Raw genomic sequence first — 20,513 nt, forward strand, 5'->3', positions numbered from 1 at the left:
TGGCCCTCTACCTCAGATTCCATTCATTGCTACTCGCTCATGGGCTGCGGTCTGTCAGGACGTGGGGTAGGTGCTGTGTCATTGCAGATGAGGAATCTACAGTTTCCTGGGGCTGGTGAAGGCCAGCTCATCCTTAACAAAGCAAGTCACCTGATCTTCTGGACATTTCCACTGTCCTTAGAGTCGAGGGCCTGGTGGACACGTTTTCTGATCTCACAGCTTCTGTGTCTTCAGTGGCAGCAATGCTCCTAGAAGCATCTGGGTTCTGGCAGGTCAGTATTTGTTGTACTGTTCTGTGACCTACACGAAAAATGACAAGTCCCCAGCCAACCTGTATCTAAAAAAAAAAATGTTTTGTTTTGTTTTTGTTTTTCGAGATAGGGTCTCTGTTATGTAGCTCTGGTTGCCCTGGACTCACTTTGTAGACAAGGATTGCCTTGGATTCACAGAGATCCTCCTGCCTCTGCCTCCCAAGTGCTGGGAGTAAAGGTGTATGGCACCATTGCCTGGTTTAAAAAAAATTTTTTTTTCACTTGTAGTGCTAGCCTTGTGCTATAAATAGGTTCTACCCCTCCACCATGTCCTAACAGCTCTATAGTCCTTTCCAGTCTGTCCTCAGTGAGGTGGAAAAGTCCTTTCCATCCTTCTCTTGTCATTAAAGTGGGACACGGTGCCACATGCCTGTAATCCCAGCACTCAGGAGGCAGAGGCAGGCGGATCTCTGTGAGTTCGATGCCAGCCTGGTCTACAGAGTGAGCCTAGGACAGCAAAGGCTACATAGAGAAACCTGTCTCAAAAAACAGAGAAAGAGAGAGAGAGAGAGAGAGAGAGAGAGAGAGAGAGAGAGAGAGAGAAAGAGAGAGTGTAAACCATGGTCCCTGGTCACCTGGTGTCCCCAGCCCACAGCAAGTACACACACTGGCACACCATGGAACTGTGTTCATGAGAAGGGGCTTTTTCTTTGTTAATTTCTGGTCTTCAGGAAAGGTTAGCCCAGCAGAAGGTCTCTTCAGGACACCTGCAGCGAGGAGGGAGGGAAAGCTCATGTGACATCCACTTTCCCAACAAAGAAGGACTGTGTTGGATATGTCCCTTCATCCTCCAGAGCCTCAGGGGCCCGAGCTTCTGCACAAGCCTCTTCTAGCGTGAGGAGTCTAGAGCTGGTGTGGAGCTTGTGAGAGACTTCCTACAAGCTTGGATGAGTGGGGGCACCCACCCACCTTGGGGATTCTCAAAGGAAGAGATGGTTGGGGGAGAGGGAGCCGAAGCATGAGCTCAGCAGAGGGGGGGATGTTCAGATGTTAGAATACTAGGGGTACTGTCATGGCATACACCTATAATCCCAGCAGGGAGGGATATAGCCTCAGGGAGGCTGGGGCAGGAAGATCTCTGTGAGTTTGAGGCCAGCCTGGTCTACAAAGTGAGTACAGGATAGCCAAGGCTACAGAGGAACCTTGTCTTGAAAAACAAAACAAAAAACAAACAATAGGGGCCTCCTCTTTACCCCAAGGGCAGAGGGAGCCTTAGAGGGTTTGCCAGTGTGGACCAGCAGCTCTCTACTGCTCCTGGGATGGGAAGGACCAGAGAGAGTCAGGAAGAGTCTGCGGCTGAGGCGGGTGTGAGAGGGTAGTGACCTGGCTGGTGGCAGGGGCAGGCTGTGTAGGCTGAGCTGAGGCCAGCTGGCCTGTTGACCGACCTGGGTCATCTCACAGTTCTGATTTTCTGAGGCCCAGAAGGAGGGCCTCAGGCACCTCCCGTTGCTGAGGACACCTTCCTTTTGGGACATCTTGCCAAGGGGCCTACATTATCCTCTGTTCTCTGGAACCCCCCTTTCTGGACAAGCCTGACTGGTGTGTCATTTTCTGTCACATTCTCTCTTCCTGGCTCTGGTTCTCTACAAGCTCCTGGCCTGCTGGTTCCAGCTCTTCTAATGGGCTGGATGGTGAAGCCTGTCATTACCCTCCCTCCCAACTCCTACCTGATTATTACAGGTCCCAAACAGGAGCCCTGCATCAGGCCTCCTGACAGGGGCCACCCACAGGCTGCTGCATCTTTCCCAGAGACTGACAGTCGTAGTGGTGGGAGTGAAATGTATCTTCCCCAGTTTTGGTTCCCTGTTAGACTCAAACTGTTCTGTGTCGTGTGTGTGTGTGTGTGTGTGTGTGTGTGTGTGTGTGTGTGTGCGTGCGCACACATGTTTCTGTTTGGATATCTATAGAGGTCTTTGCATGTGGCGGCCAGAAGTTGACACAGGTGGCTTCCACAGTTGCTCCATGCCTTAATTTTTATTGTTTTTTTGTTTGTTTGTTTGTTTGAGACAGGTTTTCTCTGAGTAACAGAGCCCTGGCTGTCCTGGACTCGCTTTGTAGATCAAGCTGAACTCACAGAGATCCACCTGCCTCTGCCTCCATAGTGCTGGGAATAAAGACGCGTGCCGCCATGGCCAGCTCCATGCCTTACTTTTGAGCTCAATCTGGAGCTCCTTGGTTCAGTTAGGCTTGGCAGCTATTCAGCACCCCCCCCCCCCATTCTCTCTGCTCCCAGCACTGGGGTTAGAGAACTGGAGTGCCGAGCCTGGATTTTTATGTAGGTGCTGGGAATTCGAACTCAGATCCTCATGATTGGGTGACAGGCATTTTGCCATCTGAGCCACCTCTCCAGTGTGGCCCCTACGCTGCTTCCTCTCCCCTTTGACCTCGCCCCTCTCCCACATATTGTTTATATGTTCTGTGTTTCTTAGAGAGATCACTTAACCTCTCAGGGCTTTGGTGAAGTGAGGTCAGTGCAGGGCTGAAGCTATGGCTCAGTTTCCTTGCATGTGGGAGGTCCTGAGTTTGATCCTCAGGGCTGTAAGAAAAAAAAAAAATAACCCTCATACTTTTAGATGGGCGTGGCAGCTCATATTTTTAATCCTCAACCCTGGGAGGTGGAGGCAGAGGGCTCAGAAATTCAGAGTCATTCTTGGTTAAACAACAAATTTGAGAGCAGCCTGGGCTACATGAGGCTGTGGCGTTATCCTGGGTGTCAAGGAGAGCTAAACAGATGACTGCTGAGGCATGTCAAGAGTGAGAATTCAGTGGACCAAGAGAAAGGCTTAGGTGAGGCTCTGAGACCTGGTACCCAATCCTTACGGTTGGGCTGTGCTGTGGGACTCTGGGAGTGTGTGCCTACCTCTCTGGGCCTCGGCTCTCCTGTCTGTGCCGGTCAGATGATGAAGTTACTGGTATTTGATTTCATGACATGGAGACCCTGGGTCCCCTGCCTCCAGTCCTGCCCACCTCCCCCATCTCCTTATAGGGAGCCCTCCCCAGTGCTCCAAGAACCAGGCAGGCCAGTTGGGAGTCTGCCCCACCCTACAGCTGCTGTCACCTGCTAGGTTTCAGTCCCCACAAAACCCTGAAACTGGGCTGGGCCTGGTAGCGAGGCTTGTTCCACGAGCCCACTGGAGGGACCGGCCAGACCAGGGCGTTTGGCTCTGTGCCCACATCTGAGTCCAAATCAGGGCGGGACCTGTGTGAGGTCTGTGATCCACACGAGGCCAGCTGCTGTGCTGGTTGGAGATTGTCTTCTGCGTCCTAACGCCATCATCGTGGAAGAGGATTCAGCCCCAGGCCCCTGGGTCTTGGACCTGGCCTTGGCTCTTGCTTTGGAGACTCCTTCATGAACAGCGTGGGAGGGGGTTCAGCCTGACAGTGGAGTCAGTGTACCCGTGGATAGAGATCACGGAGGGCTTCCACAGGAGTGAAGCATTCCGGGGGCTTATAAGATAGAAACTGCTTAGCCCAACAGGCAAGGCTTTAAGGTGGTGGTTCTCAACCTGTGGGTCGTGACCCCTTGGGTGGTCGACCGGCCCGTTTAGAGGGGTCACATATCTGTCATGTATTTACATTATGATTCATAACAGCAGCATGATTATGGTTATGAAGTAGCAATGAAATAATTTTATATTTGGGGTCACCACAACCTGAGGAACTGTATTAAATAAGGGTCACAGCATAAGGAAGGTTGAGAACCCCTGGGTTAGGGGCTGTTCCTGCAGCGTGTCCCCATCTACAGCTTAACCTGCAGGATGGGCCCAGCACCCCTCTTTCAGCTCCCCAAGGCTTCAGGGAACTTCAGGGCACCCTACAGCCCTCGTGGCTTCTGCTATCTACACAGGAAATAGCGTGATCCCTAGAATTGTCATTTTGGAAAATCAGAGATCAGCATTCTTCCGGCCACTGAGCTGCTGTTAGTGTCAGTCATGTGACTGTCCTTGTCACGGCTAAGTGCCCTGTGCTCATTAGCTCATCGATTTCCTCATCACCTTAGTCAGGTGGGAAACAGGCTCAGAGAAGGAAATTGCCTTGGCCAAGGCCACACAGCTAGCAGGGGGGCAGGACTGGGACTTGAACCCAGAGTCTGGACTCGCAAGCCCATGGAGCCCTTGCTGTGGGTTGTATCCTGTCCACTTCTCAGTCCCTCTGTCCAGCCTGAGGTGGTCAGCCAGCGCCTAATCTGCTTGACTCTCCAGAAGGTCAGTGGAGGTGCTGAGGCCAGCATCTTGGTCTGCTCCTGAGGCTAGGGCAGCCCTGCGGAGATCTTCCTTACTTAGGTCATCTGAGACCTACCTGCCTATTCTAGTCAAGGGAAGATCAGCAAAGGTGTCCAATAGGCAGGAAGGCGGCCTGCCAGCCCTGGCTACATGGGAGCAGGCAGGGGCTAGATCAACGGCTGCTGTCTTTGACCTGGAACCCACAGATGCATGGCTTTGGGAAAGTCACTTTGCTTTTCTGAGCCTGGGTTACCTCATCTGTAAAATGGGGACAGTTGAGGCCACTGTGCTTCCTCTTGGGCCTGGGTAGGGACCTAGAAAGTAAAGCTAGGGCCTCATAAAGGCACCATGTGAAATGTGGAGGGACCCTGGGATTGGAGACCCTTGACAGGCTCTGGGGGAACTAAGGTTCAAAGCCGACTTCCTGTTGGCCTTCGATGTAGCTCACTGGCAGAGTGCTCACCTGGCATGCGTGAAGCAGAAGGTCCAGTCCCCAGCATTGCAAAAGCAAAACGGCAAAATCCTCCTTCCAGTGAGGCATGGTGGCATGTGCACGCGCATGCACACACCTACACACACACACACACACACACACACACACACACACACACACACACAGGGACAGACAGACAGACAGACAGACCACTTTGTTTTGGACCCCTGTCCTGGGAACCAGCCTTTTCAGAGCTTGGTGGAATACACTGCCTTCTTGGGATATGGCCTAGAGACCAGTGCCTACCCCCCCTGGTGTCCTGAGCTGCCTAACACAGGACACTCTGCCCAGCTCTGGACTTCCAGCTGTCCTGGGGTGACAGAGAGGCAGGCAGGAATCCTGAGACTACCGACATGGGGCCGATGTTTGTTTGTTTTTTGTTGACTCACATTGGAATGATCTTCCATGAGCCTCTCATTATAACTTGGGAGGTAGGAATTTATATGTAACCTGTTCCCCTGGGGCTAGCAGAGAAATCTGCACATTGTGGGTAGAGACAGGCAGCCCAGGGTCTGTGTGAGGGGAGTCCACATCTGTGGGGTATTGCTGGCAGAGGGGGTCAGAGGTGGGACCCCAGCCCACGGTGGGGTAATGGTAGGGGAACCTGAGCACACACCTGGCGATACATACATCCTCTGCTTCATTAACTCCTATTTTGTCTGATCTTTGGGGTTTTCTTTCTTTCTTTTTTTTAGATATTTATTGGCTTTTTTTCAAGCTATAAAAGATGTACCTGGTAATAAATAGTTCACTCCACCTTTTGCCTTCATCGTTATGAGCTGAGCGCTGTTATAATTAATTAGCATTTTTGGTGCCCTGGGCTGTGTATAGACCTCGTTGTCCATGTCCTGCCCTGTCTGGCCCTGTGAAGGGGCTCTGTGATGCCTGTTTTCTAGATGAAGAACTCGAGTCTAAGAGAACTGGGCAGCTCTGTGCCTCACTCCCACCCAGAAGCCGCAGGGCGGGCCCATCAGTTTTCGTAGTCCCCACTGCTCCTCAGGCAGCAGTGTCTGGGGCTGAGTCAGTGCATGAGGGTGGACTAAAATATGCAAGCTGGTGGGGTGAGGCCAGGCCACACCTACAGCCCGCCCCACCCATGCATCTACAGCATCGTACAAGCCTCCAGGTTCTGGGCCCAGGGTCCCCAAAGTTGGCCCTCTCTCATCAGGTGGGGCCACAGCTTGCCTTGCTGCTACCCTTGGAGGTTTAGGCAGTGGTCAGAGCCCACTCAGATCCTAACTTTCCCCATCTCCTGTGTGACCTAGTGACCCCTTCATCCTTTCTGGTTCAAAGTAATTCTCAGGGTGGTGAGTTTTGGCCTCAGAAGCCCTATTTAATGTCCACTCCAAATCCATGGATTGGGGTGTCTCCAGAGACCAAGAAGAGATGGGAAGCTGCTGTGGGCAGGTGTGGGGGAGAGGTCTGCCCCAGGCTGTAGGTGCCACCTGCAGATGCCCAGGCTGGAGGCTGAGTCTTGGAATCCTGACAGCCCCCTGGAGCTAGCTGCATGCAAGAGTGACAGAAGCAATAGCTCTGAGGGCTCCTGCTTGCAATTCCAACACTCAGAGTGTAAAACAGGAGGATTGCTGTGAGTTCCAGGACAGCCTGAGCGCTATGCAGTGCTTTTCGGATCTTCCTTAGTCCCCATCACACGGTAGTCCTTTTCCAGCTGACTGGCACGTCTCTCGAGAGGGCACTCCCCTTCCGAGGCTCTTGTGTGACTCTGTCGATCCTCTTCCAGCTCTTCCTGGGCTGCCAACTCATAGGTTATCACACTTCCTGACACTTGCCTGGCCCTTGCTGCCGCCCCCCTCCAGCCATTCTTGTCTTGCTTGTTAGCCATTTGGCCATTTTCGTACCCCCTAGGTCCCTTCCCTTCATCCTGCTGTATGTAGCAGCCAGCTCCCTGAAAGGAGAGGAGCCTCCACGTGAGGTTTGTAATCTCACCACTAAGCTGCCATCCCATCCGCTCCAGAACTGAATTTAGATGTGTAGTGACAGGGTCCTGCCTTCTCACATGTTGGTTGGTTCTAGAAGGTCAGCTTGCAAAGGGTTTGCCAGATTTGGGTCAGGTTCCATATGGTTCCTGAGGTCAAGTAGTGGGGAGTGCCTGGGATTACAGTCAGGGGCAATAGGGGTCCTGGCCAACACTCTTTGTTTTGGGGTACTTGAGTGTACCCTCTTTTCTCACATCATTTAATGGATTTCTGTTTGAGGGCGGGTGTCCATGGCCTGGGTTGGGCCTCAGAGCTGTGGGTAAAAGCTCTAAGCTTGTCTTATCAGCAGGACGTTCATTGCTTACAGGGAGCTGAGGCCAAACCCCAGCCAAGGGCAGTGGACCATTAAGCCTCCTCTTCCCTAGCCCTTATGAAGCTGTGCCCCACCCTGGGGTTAGCACCTTGTCAGCAGTAGCTGTGGGGGTGACAGTCCCCCACTCTCACCATACCCCTGCCTTATTATCCCAGAACAATTCCCATGGTCTCTGAGGGGCTGTTGCTCTTCAGTTTTCACAAAACGGTCACTCAAAATGTGCTCCTCACTCGTCCCCCCACCCCCACCCCAAGTCAGAATCTGGACAGACAGGACCTCATTCCAGGGAAGGGCTGCTTGGCAGACTGGCTCTGAGAAGTGGTGGGTGGCACTGCCCCAGAGCACACGCCCCCCTCTCCTGTCACTTCTGTCACTGAGGCAGGGTTAGAGCTATGGGCCAGAGACTGAGTGTGGAAATGTGGGGTGAGCCCCGGGTTCCTCCTGGCCACCAGCTCCTGGCTGGGTCCCAGGATTACAGGTTACATTGCAGTCCCATCACCCAGCCTCTGTGTGACTTTGTGCGGATGACACAACCTCTCTGGGTCTCAGTTTCCTCCCGTATAAAGGGGCCATGACATGGGCCCTGCCTCAGACCCTCTGAGAGGATTGGATGAAGTGTTGTCTTAGGCCACGGACTCTGGAGACCTGGAGATGTGCAATGGTCCCTAGTTGAAGGACCAGGTATCTAGAACTTGTAATCCAAGATTGTCAGTGGTGGTAGGGTGGTCTGTCCTTGCTTCTAGCCTCTCAATGTGGAGGGGAAACTGAGGCCCAGGAGCTTTATAACCCCCAGGCTGAGACTCTAGTTGTAGCTTTTTAGTGACAGGAGGCTCCTCTTTTGAGCCCTCTTGGTGCCTCAGTTTCCCCATAGGTAAATAGGGACACCCAAGAAGGATCAATACTGAGCCTGCTGCCTGCTGGGCCTGCTCTGGAGGCCACGACTCATCTCCTCTGTTCTGAAACCGCTTTGAGAGAAGCAGTTAGGAGAAGCAGGCTGTTGGCTTTCAGAGCTGCGACTGTAGCTCCATTGGTGAAGGCTGTCCCTGAGATGCTTAGGTCTCGGGATTTCTTAGTCATAAACAGGGCTTGGTGGTACATGCCTGGAGGATTGGGAGCAGTTCAATGTCATCTTTTTCTGTGTAGAGAGTTAGAGGTCAACCTGGGCTATATGATATCTTGTTTCAAAAGAAAGAAAGAAAAAAATAAGGTTAACTTGGCAGATGAATTTAAGATGCGTATTTGAGTCATGAGTAAATTACTCAAATGTTTGAAAGTGAGGAGCTTATCTGCACCCAACCCCCATCAGCCCCTGTACCGGGAGGCCCGAGCCTGTGGTCTCCCCACCTTTTCCTCACTACTTCCTTTTTGCCAATAGAAACCATTCTTGCTCGGGGACTGTTCAGGGTGAGACTATTACTCTGTATCACAGGGTCTACCAGTCGCTCCCACCGTCGCCTGGCTTTTTTTCTGGGTGGGTTGGTTTGTCAGCTATCACGGCACAGTTAGCTGACGCTTGCTGGCCTGCAGAGTGTCTCTGGTGTGAGCAGAGCATCAAAAGAAGCACGCAGCCGCCTTATGGAGCCTGGTCCCTCTTACTACACCCTGTCAGACCAGGAAAAAAGCAGTCTCTCTCACTCAGCACCGGTCTGGTCACTGGTGAGGCTAAATCTCTCATGGGCCTGTTGGCTGTGGTTTTACTTTTTCTGTGTGAGGCCACTGAACCAGCTTCCTGTCAGGAGCGGGTAGCCAGCTGTGCAGACAGACAGCTCATGACCAAAGCCCTCGCCTGGCGTGCGAGGGACCACAGTGCCCAGCCCCAGTTTGGGAGAAAAGGCATTTGTGCTTTGTGTTTGCAGACCTGATCCCCTAGGTGTCCACAGTGACCTCACACTCTCACAAATGCTTCCCTTTCAGAGAAAACTGGGAAGATCCTTAGAGAGTTTCTCCGCTTCTATGAGGATCAATATGGTGTCTCCCTCTTCAACAGCATGCGCCACGAGATTGAGGGCACCGGGCCACCGCAGGCGCAGCTGCTCTGGCGCAAGGTGAGACGCACCAGCCTGGGCTCTGCCACCCCTTCTCTCATGGGCCTTTGGCTTCTCTAGGCCTTAGTTTCCCTGTGTTGTCAGGCCGGTCTCTAAGGGCTTTCACTGGCTGAGGGTAACCTCTCCTCACTCGCTTCCTGCTCCCCACTGCCAGTTCAGCCTCTTCGTCTTCATTCTGCAGTCTTGACAGCTCAGCTTACTCACCTGTCAAGAGAGATGTGACAGAACTCTGGTCCTGCCACCTCCCCTCCAGAGTGGAAGTGTCATGGTCCCTTCCTGCCTCTCAGATCCATTGATACTGTCCCAGGCCACATGGTCTAGGCTCCCTCCCTCAGGACTGTGTGGAGAGCAGATTCTCTTGCTGATAATAAATGATAATGTCACCCATTGTCCTGTTGCTAGCATTAGGGCTGGGTTTGCTGAGGAAGCTGCCTGGCTTTCCCTGGGGAGTCAGTGTGGCCTGGAGTGGGGACCCCAGGATAGGCTGGGAGGTGACAGGCAGGGCTGGGGTGAGGTCAGGAAGGAAACAGTTGGTTTGGCTGCTGAGTCTCTCAGTTTGAGGCAGGGCCTAGAATGCTACCCTGGGGCTCTCTGAAGGGAATCTTTGCTGGTGACTCTGCTGGCTGTGGAGGTCAGGTGCTGAGGCTACGTGGTCTCCAAATGCTCAAGGTGACAGACAGTGAACAGCTGTTTACACTATAAGATGATGGGAAGATGACTAGGTGGATCCAGTCAGCAGAGTCTTGGCTGGTTTGGGAAGACTGCTCCACTGAGGCCCTGAGGGTTGGGGAGGGGTCCTGTGTGTGAGAAGGGACTGATAGGGAATCAGATGTACAAAGTCCGAAGCTTGGGCTGGGCTGGGGAGGCAGACAGAGCTAGCTCAGATTCCTAGCTCGGGATCTCTGCTCTCCCCGTCCGCAGCCTGCCCTGGGCAGAGAGAAAGGTTGGGCTGTTTGTCTCCAGTCTCAAGTCTGGAAGGTGTGGCCCTGCACCTGTGTGTCAAGGAAAAGGAGGCTTGAATTCAGCCCAGGTGAGCAGGGCCTGAGCTGCTTTTCCTATCTAGAATGAAAGGCCCCAGGCAAGTCCAGCATAGTGACACAAGCCTGTATCCCAGTATTGGGAAGCTGAGGGATAGACCAGCCTAGTCCACATAGTGAGCTCCAAGACAAGGAGAGCCATCCCCTAGACCCTGTCTCAAGACAAGAACAAAAAGAGAGAAAAACAAAAGCACAGGCAGCCCAGTTCCCAAGAGCCCAGGCGAGTGGGAGCCGATGCTGTGTTCGGCATTTTCTCTGTCTGGCTTTTCACACTGACAGGACACATAGCCAGAGGAGTGCCCTGAGGTTGCTCACAGACCCTGGGGAGCTCTCTGATGGCTCACGAAACTGATCGTCATGTGAAGTCATGACAGTAATAGAAGGGAAATAGCATGAATCACCAGAATGATCACAAGTATTTTCTAAAGAAACATGATTTAGAAATAAGCCATTACTGAGTTCCCGCAGGAGCTTGGAGTCTCCCCGGCCGGCTTTGAGGGAAGAGCTTCTGCCACATAGAGGCCCGAGCGCCTTCAGCATGGGCGAAGGAGACCCCAACAAGCCTCGGGGCAAGAGGTCCTCCTACGCCTTCTTCCTGCAGACCTGCCAGGAGGAGCAGAGAAGAAGCGCTTGACTCCTCAGTCAGCTTCGCCAGGTTCTCGAAGACGTGCTCCGAGAGATGGAAGACCACGTCTGCAAAAGAAAAGTCGAAGTTTGAAGAGTTGGCCAAGAGCGACAATGCTCACTATGACAGGGAGATGAAGATTTACGGTCCTCCCAAAGGGGATAAGAAAGGGAAGAAAAAAAGATCCTAATGCTCCAAAAGGACGGCCATCGGCCTTCCTCCAGGTTTGCCCTGAACATCGCCCAAAGATCAAAAGTGAGCGTCCGGGCCTGCTTATTGGAGATACTGCAAAGAAACTGGGTGAGATGTGGTTTGAACAATCTGCCATATAAACAACCATAAACAATAAACAACCATATCAGCAGAAGGCGGCTAAACTAAAGGAGAAATATGAAAAGGATATTGCTGCATACCGTGCTAAGGGCAAGAGTGAAGCAGGAATGAAGGACCCTGCTAGGCCAGTAGGCCCAGAGAAGAAGAATGAACCGGAAGAGGAGGAGGGAGAAGATGATGAAGATGAGGAGGAAGAATAAATGGCTGTCCTAAAATGTGTGGAGTGTACATGCTCAGGCAACTATTTTGCTAAGAATGTGAAATTCAAGTGTGGCTTGACATTAGCTCCAGTATAAAAACTGAAGATTTTTGTATAGCTGATAAGGTGCTTTGTAGAAAAAAAAAAATCCTTTTTTTTTTTTTTAAAAGGAGTTTGTAGTTTTTTCAGGGGCTACAAAGTACAGTTAGATTTAGACGTAAAGCTTTTGATGTTGAATGTTCCTAAAGATTTAATGGTTTCTTTAATTTCTTATGGTAGCAAAAACAAAGCTTCATAGGAATTTGTATTACTAGTAAATTTTTTTAGGGTGTAGAAATAAGCCATAATAAGAACAAATGGGTCTGGGTGAGGTGGTGGTCCTGTGACCCCAGCACTCGGGAGGCTGAGGCAGCAACAGCAGGAGTTTGAGGCCTTTCTGGGCCGTGGGTATGTGTGTGTAGACAGACTGGTGTCTCTTCTCCTGCCCCAGCAAGCAAAGGAACCAATAGTTATTTTGTGGTGGACGGTTGCTCCCAGCCTCATTCCCGCCCCCTGCTCTGAGGGTCACAGAGGGGCTGGGAAGCCACTTCTCGGGCTCCTTCGATGGATGGCAGGGCTCATCCTGATTTGTAGGGTCTGAAATACTTTGTGCTTCCTGCACGCCTTCCACTCAAAACATGACTCCGCCATTTGAAAAAAAAAAACAAAAAACAAAAACCTAATTTTCCCTTCTGAGATAGGGTCTCACCCTCAAACTCCATCTGTAGTCGGGGATGACCTTGGTTGGGCTTCTGGCACTCCTGCCTCTACCTCCCTCCTGAATCTGGAATTACAGGCTTGCTTGTAATACCTCAGTTTACCTTTGGGAAAAAGAAATCTTAGAAATAAAGTCTAACCCAGCAGCCAGACAGCCTCAGTGAGAGGGCCCAGGATCTGGGTGTGTGCTTGGTGTGTGGGGGGGCACAGAGCCTGCCTTCACTGCTCAGGCATGGCCTCTACACACCACCCTCTGGGGCTCTTCCTATCCCACGGCCTTCCAGTTCACCAAACACAAGCCAGGCGGGGCTGGGTCTTCCCAGGGTGTTAGGAAAACCCTGGCTGCTCTTTCTAGAGAAGACAGTTTGGACGGCCGGGTTTCAGAAGTCTAAATATAGATCACCAAGTGGGAGCCTTCTGCCACTGGCAAAGCCCACGGTGGGGGAGGGGAGCAGACCCCTTTTTTTTTTTTTTTTGTTCCTGTAAATATTTTCTCCTAGAGAGGAAACTGGTCTCGGGTCCTATTGTTTGAGCACAATGGGCTCTCCTTTTGAGAGTGTAGCTTTCCCCTGAGGAGCAGCAGCGGGGAGCTCGGGAAAGGAGCCAGGGAAGAATGCAGAAGGGGCAGGAGCCACAATGATGCCCGCCACAGTGATGCCCGAGGGCCCGGGCACAAAATTGTAATTTCTCCCATCAATACATGTAATAAATACTTGGTCCGTCTTGTAACTGGTATCATGTTTATCGTAGAATAAGCAGAACTTGCCCAGAAACGGAGGTTTCCTAGATTCTCCTGCGCCCCACAGGCCGTGGCAGTTTCTATACCTTCCTTCCAGAAGCTTCCTTACTCTCTGTAGCTTCAGCCTGGGCTCCCACCCTGTGGGAAGACATCCCTCCTCCGATGTCCAAATCAGTCCTGAAGCCGGGAGAGTGGCTCACGCACTGTGGCCGACTCCCGACGCGGCTGCTGTTGTGTCTGCTCTGGTGTTTTGCCCTTGCTGCCTGCCTCCTGTCAGCTCCAATCCCCATTTTACAATCCCCGCTGCGGTCAGGCACGTCTTTGTGGGGTTTTATAGGACCGTCTGAGCGTGTCCACAGCCCACACACAGGTCAGCTCTCTGCCCGGACGCTGCCCCACCGTCTCTCCCTACCCAGACTCAGGGATGCCACCTGGGCAGCCGGCAGAGCGGGGAAGCTCTGGATACAAGTGCAAGTCTTTTTTACACTGTGGGGAAACTGAGGCCCAGAGCTGGGCAGAGGCTTGCCCAGGCATCAGGACCTTCCAAGTTTTGGCCCCTGAAGTAGCAGTGGATAGAGGAAGCAGCCTGCTCCCCAGTTTCCTCCCCAGAACCAGGACAGAGTGGGAAACCGTGGGCATGGCCCAGCTCTGAATGAATACACAGCCTGGGTTCTGTTTGAACCTTGAGGGAGCCCCTTCCTGCCCCGAACCTCAGGCCTTCGTCTGTGCAGTACAGCCTGGCTTTGGAGTCCTGATGAAGCTAGGGATTTGGTGTTGGTGGTGTTTGTGGGGTGTGTGTGTGTGTGTGTGTGTGTGTGTGTGTGTGTGTGTGTAGGTGGGTTCTGCATGAGGAGTTATACTGCAGGCACTGATGGTTGAGCTCTCACCTTGTTGGGACCTCCCGTGTCCCTTCCTGGCCAGGGCCCTCACTCCTACTTGCTTCCCACAGGTGCCCCTGGATGAACGAATCATCTTCTCCGGGAACCTTTTCCAGTACCAGGAAGACAATAAGAAGTGGAGAAACCGCTTCAGCCTGGTGCCCCACAACTATGGGCTGGTGCTGTACGAGAACAAAGTGGTGAGTGCGCAGCGAGCCCGCTGCCCGCCTCCACGCTCCTGGCGGTCAGCCACCCTACCCCATTCCAAAATCCGAGGCTCCAGCCCCCGTGCCTGCTCATGCCTGCAACCTAGTGCCCCTCCATGGAAGTTCCAGGGCCAAAGCAAAATTTCGGAGCCTCTTCCACTTCTTCAAATCTTCTCGGCCTTGGGGTTCTTTCTCTCAATGCCATTCCATCCCGTAGCCAGGTGTCCACTTCAGAAACCCTTCTTGAGATCACCCCCTTCTCTGGTCACTCTAAAGTCCCACCAAATCCCTCCATCACCACAGAGGCTGCCCTCTGCTTGCCTCAGTGTCCCTCCTGGCCAGCCTTCCTGCTCCTCCCAGACTCCCTTCCATCTTTATTCTTCAGCATTTCCAGTGGCTCTTTGCTGGCCAGTCTGGCCCTGTGTGCCACTCTCCGAATGGGGGTCCTGATTCTCCTTCCCCAATCCTCTTGGCCCTGATGTGGGTCTGAGAAGAAACAGGGGCTGTTTGTCTTGTCTTTGCTCTGGGCCCTTGGAGGAAGTCCCACCTGGTTATGTTACAGACTTTATTTCATCTGCCAATCATTCTTCCTGTGCGGCCCTAAAGACAGGCCTGTCTGACCCGTTTCAGAGCGGATCTGTCTGCCCCCTAGCGGACAGACATTCCTTCCCTTTGCTGTCGGCTTTAAAACTCTGTGACGCTTAGAACCTAGACTTTTGGGGTGAGCAATTCAAGGTCTCGGTCAAAGACCTTGGGTTCTGGGGACAGCCGTGGTTCCTAGGCAACATCTGCTTCCTGTCCGTGTGACCTGGAGATGAGCCCCGTCTAGTACTGTGAGAGCACCCTGAGAAAGGAAGCGTGCAGCGTCCCCAGCGCAGCGTCAGCTATGAACAGACTCTCAGCCTCACAGGTCACAGAGGCCATCACAGTAGCAGCCGCCCCGGCGAAGCTCCTTATATGCTAGTCCTTGTGCTGAACATTTCATGTGCATGCCTCCCCTCCCCCATCCAGCCCTTGAGGTCAGGCCCAGTGCTGGATTTCAGTTACTACCCACTTCGTCCCGGGTCAGTCAGTCTGCATTGTGGGGACTGTCGTCCGTCTCTGAGCATGCTAGGCAAGCACCCCACAGGCGGCTGCGTCCCAGCCCCGCTCGGTCACCGTGAGGCCTCTAGTTCTCCCCTCTCCAGCTGCGGATAGGTAGCTGAGGACTCCCTGGAGCCTGCTGGAATAGGGGTCTCTGCCAGGCCACATTCTGAGCCTTGAGGCTGTGTGTCTCTTACTCTTCTCAGGCCTATGAGCGGCAGATGCCACCCCGAGCCGTCATCAACAGTGCGGGCTACAAAGTTCTCACCTCCGTCGACCAGTATCTGGAGCTTGTTGGCAATTCCCTACCAGGTAAAGAACCAGTGGCCTCCAGCCATACCACCCTCTACAGGAAAAGGAGTGTCCCTGAGCCCATGGCTTGGGCCCCCTTTGGCAGGATGGCCATCGGGGCCTAGAAAGTCTAGAGAGCTCTTGAACAACCAGAGCCCTCAAAGCGGAGGCTCTGAGGCCTGCAAGATGGAGTTTGCCCTAGGCTGTGTGTAGGTAGGGTCTGGACACAGATTCCTGTGGGCCCTCAGCCAGGCCCTGCCTATGCCAAAGCCAGATGCACGAAGGTTTTGTGGCGGAGGCCCTTCCCACCTGTCTGAGACTGTGGTGGTCTCTGGGGAAAGCTGATGGTGACCCTACAGTGGGATGCAGAGCTGAGGGCTTCTGAGGCGTTATCTTAAACCCTCCCTGTTCTCTTCAGCCTGCTGAGGTCCCCACCTGGGACTTGTGACTGAAGCCTGTGTGGCAGTAGATGCTGGGTAGAGTCCATCTTGGATTCCTGGAATCCTCTTAAGCCCCACGCCTTTGACGTCAAGTTCCTCAGCATCAAATGGACCCTGGCACTGAGGGCGCCTGTGGGCCTTGGGGTGTGGCGCTGAGAGCAGCCAGCCTATCCCAGGCACTCAGAGCTGGACCACAGACAACTGTTATTATCCTGTTACTGACCAGAGTGGTGAGCCCCGGGCCTGTTATCTTGCTGGATCTAAACTATCCATGAGAGCCAAAGAGATAGAGAAAAATACCCTTCTGTTTATTTTGTTTAATCACATGCCTCCCTCCTTCCCCGGATATTTAAACCACCAGTTTGGCCTCTGCCATTGAAATTTGAAGAGAAACTCAAGAATGTGTAATGAACTAGAGGCCTGACCCTGTCATAGTGCCTACACACGAGCAAGGTGGATGTGACCTATTTCCAGCTCTAGGAAGAGGATCCACACCGATGCCATGTTTCTCAGTTACCATAGCTGAGCCATGGGGTCAAAAGGCCCAAGAAGGCCAGCTGCTTCTATGTGACGTCCCCAGGTCAGGACGGCCTTCTCGAGGCCTAAGCCTAGACCTCAGCCGCAGAGGACAGGGGCTCACAGCTATGTCTCTACAGGGACCACATCGAAATCAGGCTCCGCCCCCATCCTTAAGTGCCCCACGCAGTTCCCGCTCATCCTGTGGCATCCTTATGCCCGGCACTATTACTTCTGCATGATGACGGAAGCTGAACAGGACAAGTGGCAGGCGGTGCTCCAGGATTGCGTCCGGCATTGCAATAACGGTGAGGCGCCAGCAGGCGGCAGTATTTTCTAACGTGCTGAATGGCGACACCCAGTGGATGTGTGTGGCATGGCTACCCTGCTCTACGATCTGCTCTGTTGAGGGTCTAAGAAACTTTTTTTTTAATATTTCATAAACTTTATTATAACAAATATTTTTAAAGTATTTATAAAGCAAAAAATCCTTTCTATGGATAATAAAGCAGTAGTTAAATTTGTTTGTTGTGCAAAATAACAGTTGCCCAATGACATGAGTTTCTTTTTTTTTTTAATTCTTTATTAATTACATTTTATTCACTTTGTATCCCCCCTTCTAAGAAACTTTTATCACTTTTGTTGGTTCTTTCGAGACAGAGTTTCTCTGTGTAGTCCTGGCTGTCCTGGACCTCACGCTGCAGACCAGGCTGGCCTCAAACTCACAGAAATCCGCCTGCCTCTTCCTCCCAAGTGTGGAGATTAGAGGCATGCACCACAGCCGCCTGACCTTGATTATCACTCTTAATCTTCTTCCTTGATGAAAATACCTCTGTGTAGCCAAGGAAATATTACAAAATTGTTCTCAGAAGGCTGTGGTTGTTGAGCTCATGGATCCTCCATCCCAAAAATCATCCCGATTTTTGCCACTTTCTAGCAATTGATGTTCAGAAGCTAAGTGGTTAAAGTAAGAAGAGGTTTGTCTTGTCTCCCATTTCAAGGGTACAGAGAGTCCACCGGGGCAGGGAGTGCGTGGTGTGTGAGTGTGGGGCAGCTGCTCACCCTGCATCCGTAGCCAGCAAGCGGAGAGCCGAGGAGGCTGCCATCCGCGCCTTCCTCCTTGTTACTCAGTCTGGAAGCCCTGGAAGCCACCCACATTCAGGGTGACTCTTCCACCTGAGTTAACCCAGTCTAGACACTTCCTCGAGGATGTGCCCAGAGGTTTGTTTCCACCGTGATTCTAAGCCCTGTCAAGCTGATGGACTTCTCTCTTAGGTTTTATGTAAAATGGAGAAAAGGATTCCTTGTGTATTTGGGGGTACTAGAGATTCTGTAATGCCAAGATCACGGGACCCTCAGAGACCACCAGGAGATGACTCGATGCAAGAGCAAGAGGGTTTCATTACTAGAGCGAATTTGGGACCCAAGTCTCACTGACACAGCAGTAGAGAAGTGGGACCTCGAGCTCAGAGTGAGCAGGATTTTTAAAGGGAAAGACTGCGAGCAAGGGGTTTCCATGACAGCAAGCAGAGGGCACAAGCCTTAGCGTTACAGGATTGGGTAAAAGTTAGAGGGGCGAGGTGACCTTCTCTGAGGCACATGATCACAATGGCTAAGGCATATACTCACAATGGCTATTCTTCTAAACTATATCTGAAACACTGGGGAGAATTTTCTCAGCTGATTCCCAACTGATTCTCATTGATTATTGCCAGGGAGATTGTCTCTATTTTTCTATGAAGTATTTATTCTGTGATATTTCCTGGAGAGTTAACTTAGTTTTCTGCCAAGTGTACATTCTGTGATATTTCCTGGTACCTGAGTTCAGCTCCCAGTCAAGATGGCTTTTTATTTCAAAATGGAGTTATACCCAGGCTAACTATACCCAGGCTAACTTAAATTCTTCAATTCAAAGCACAGGTCTACTTTGTGCTTGGACAAGATTCCCCCCCCCCCATAATGGTTTCCAGAGTGTCCCTGCAAATTTCAGGCCAGGCTGGGCTGGAATTTGTGATTCTTGATAGCCTGGGCTACAGTGAGATCCTGTCACACTATACACCAAAATATGTCGTATGATATAATTTTCTTCCTAGCACATGGTGATCTAGGAAGATTCCTCCCTCCCTCATTTGTAAACTCATGCTTTGACTCTTTGGCTCACTCATGTACCCTGCTAACGTTGACGGCATCTATTCTGAGTTTATAACAGGGGAGCAAGGCCTGTGCCCTGTCCACATACCACCAGCTGTGTGATGGAGAGGCAGGGTGGCACAGATGAGCTACCAGGATGGTGTTCTCTGTGCTGGGGGCTGGCTGGGAGCCACTTAGGACCCTGTGCGTGGTTTGGGGGAGGTGCTCCCTGTGGCGAGGGAGGAGATGATGGAGTGGTCTTCACGGCGGTGGTTGGGGGAAGTGTTCCCTGTAAGAGGCTGTGACCCCCATAAAGGATGGCTCAGAATGGGGACAGTACTTTGTGTGTCTGTGAAGGTGGGGAGGAGGAGAGGGAGAGAGAGACCAGGTCTGTAAGGGCCTTATAGGGTTCTGAGGAATTACAAAGGTTTAGGATTGACGCTGAATGTGAGGTAATGAGGGTCTTTCTGCCCCTGGAGAAGGAATAGCTGGGGCCTGTGATGTGGTCCCAGAGGCAGAGGAAGGCTCAAAGCAGCTCTCACCCTTGCTTTCAGGCACAGCTCCACCTGACGGGGGGGGGGGCACCTGGGCTAAGCCCAGCTCACCCCACCTCTCTAGAGAGGCCTCCACCCCTTCTGGAATCCGTCAGAGGGGAGGGAACGAGGTCTTCAGCTGGGCCAAGCCCTGCCACCTGGGCTGGGCCCTGCCCTGCTGCCCACAAAGGGCTCCTGTTCCCAGGTCCCTGGAGTTCTGGCTCTGGCTGCTTGGCCTGGAACAGTCTCCTTCCTCGCTCATTGCTGGCCCATGGGCCCTCTGCAGGTCAGGCAGGAGGAGGGTGAGGCCTGGGCCAGGTGGGAGGACCTCTGTCCAGTTCCCTGGCCTTTATTACAGTAGGGACTGTGAGGTGGACGTGTGGGGAGGACAGGGCCGCAGCTCTGACACACAGCAAGCATTCAGCCGGAGGGTCATGTGTGCTGTGGGCAGGAGGGGTGGTAGGAATGACTGATGGAAAGCCCCACCCACCAGGCTTACCCCCTGCAAGAGCTGACGAGGCTGGCTCCAGACAGGGCTCCCTCCACCCCAGGACTGTGAGAAAGTTCTCTGCTTCCTGGGCCTGGGATTGCTCACTCCTGGCCCTGCCGGGAAGTGGGGGTGGATGGGTGGAGGGAGGAGCCCAGGCTGGGTGGCTGCCAGCCTGGCTAGGCCCCCCTCTTCACAGGCTGCATTCCTGGAGTGGTGGGGGGTGTCAGGAGGCAGCTGGGGCACTGAGGCCTGGTGTCCGTGCTCAGCCCTTGGGGTCTGACTAGAAGGAGGTCCTGGGTTCCAGCCCCGATTTAACCATTCCCTAGCCATGCGTTCTAAAGTCAGTGGCTTTGTCCTCCCCCTCCCCCACCCCATTCCAGGGCCTTTGAGGGTTGATATGTATAAAATCTCAGCCCAGCACTGGGTGGCTCACAAAACAGAAAGTTACTTTTTTTTTTTAGTTCTGGAGGTTAGAGGACCAGGTCAGTGTCTGTAGCGGTGTTGCTCCTCTGCTGAGCATACTACTGTTGTTGTTGTCATTATTATTATTATTATTATTATTATTGAGACAGAATCTTGCCCCAAATGCCTCAGCTCAATGTGACCATTCTGCCTCATATCTCTGTAAGTTCAAGGCCTGGCATCCAGGCATACGTTGTCAGACTCTCTCTCAACCAACCAACCAACCGTCCCCTTCTTTCTGGGTGAGGTATGGTGGCTCAGATTTGGGCAACATAGTGAGTTGCAGACCATTCTGGGCTAAGACTGTCTCAAAAACAAACAAGCCAACCAATCAACCAAGCAAGCAATCGGGACAGGAGCGGCAGCTCAGTGAGTGAAGTACTTACCTTGAGGCCTTGAGACCCCTAACACCC

At 52.5% G+C, this 20,513-nt stretch overlaps 1 protein-coding gene and 1 pseudogene across 2 annotated transcripts in view; both read left to right on the top strand.

Moving 5' to 3' along the window:
* The window catches only part of Niban2 (niban apoptosis regulator 2), a 67,262-nt gene that overhangs the window by 37,779 nt on the left and 8,970 nt on the right, over positions 1-20,513 (top strand). For both annotated transcript variants that reach the window (XM_060389952.1, XM_021661892.1), the window contains 4 exons: positions 9,252-9,382; positions 14,021-14,149; positions 15,445-15,550; positions 16,626-16,793. In XM_060389952.1, the coding sequence (XP_060245935.1) occupies positions 9,252-9,382; positions 14,021-14,149; positions 15,445-15,550; positions 16,626-16,793 (534 nt within the window). The remainder of the gene's footprint in view (positions 1-9,251; positions 9,383-14,020; positions 14,150-15,444; positions 15,551-16,625; positions 16,794-20,513) is intronic.
* On the top strand, positions 9,430-14,014 carry LOC132655881 (high mobility group protein B2-like; annotated as a pseudogene).

This window comes from Meriones unguiculatus, chromosome 8, assembly GCF_030254825.1.
Source record: "Meriones unguiculatus strain TT.TT164.6M chromosome 8, Bangor_MerUng_6.1, whole genome shotgun sequence".
Classification (NCBI taxonomy): domain Eukaryota; kingdom Metazoa; phylum Chordata; class Mammalia; order Rodentia; family Muridae; genus Meriones; species Meriones unguiculatus.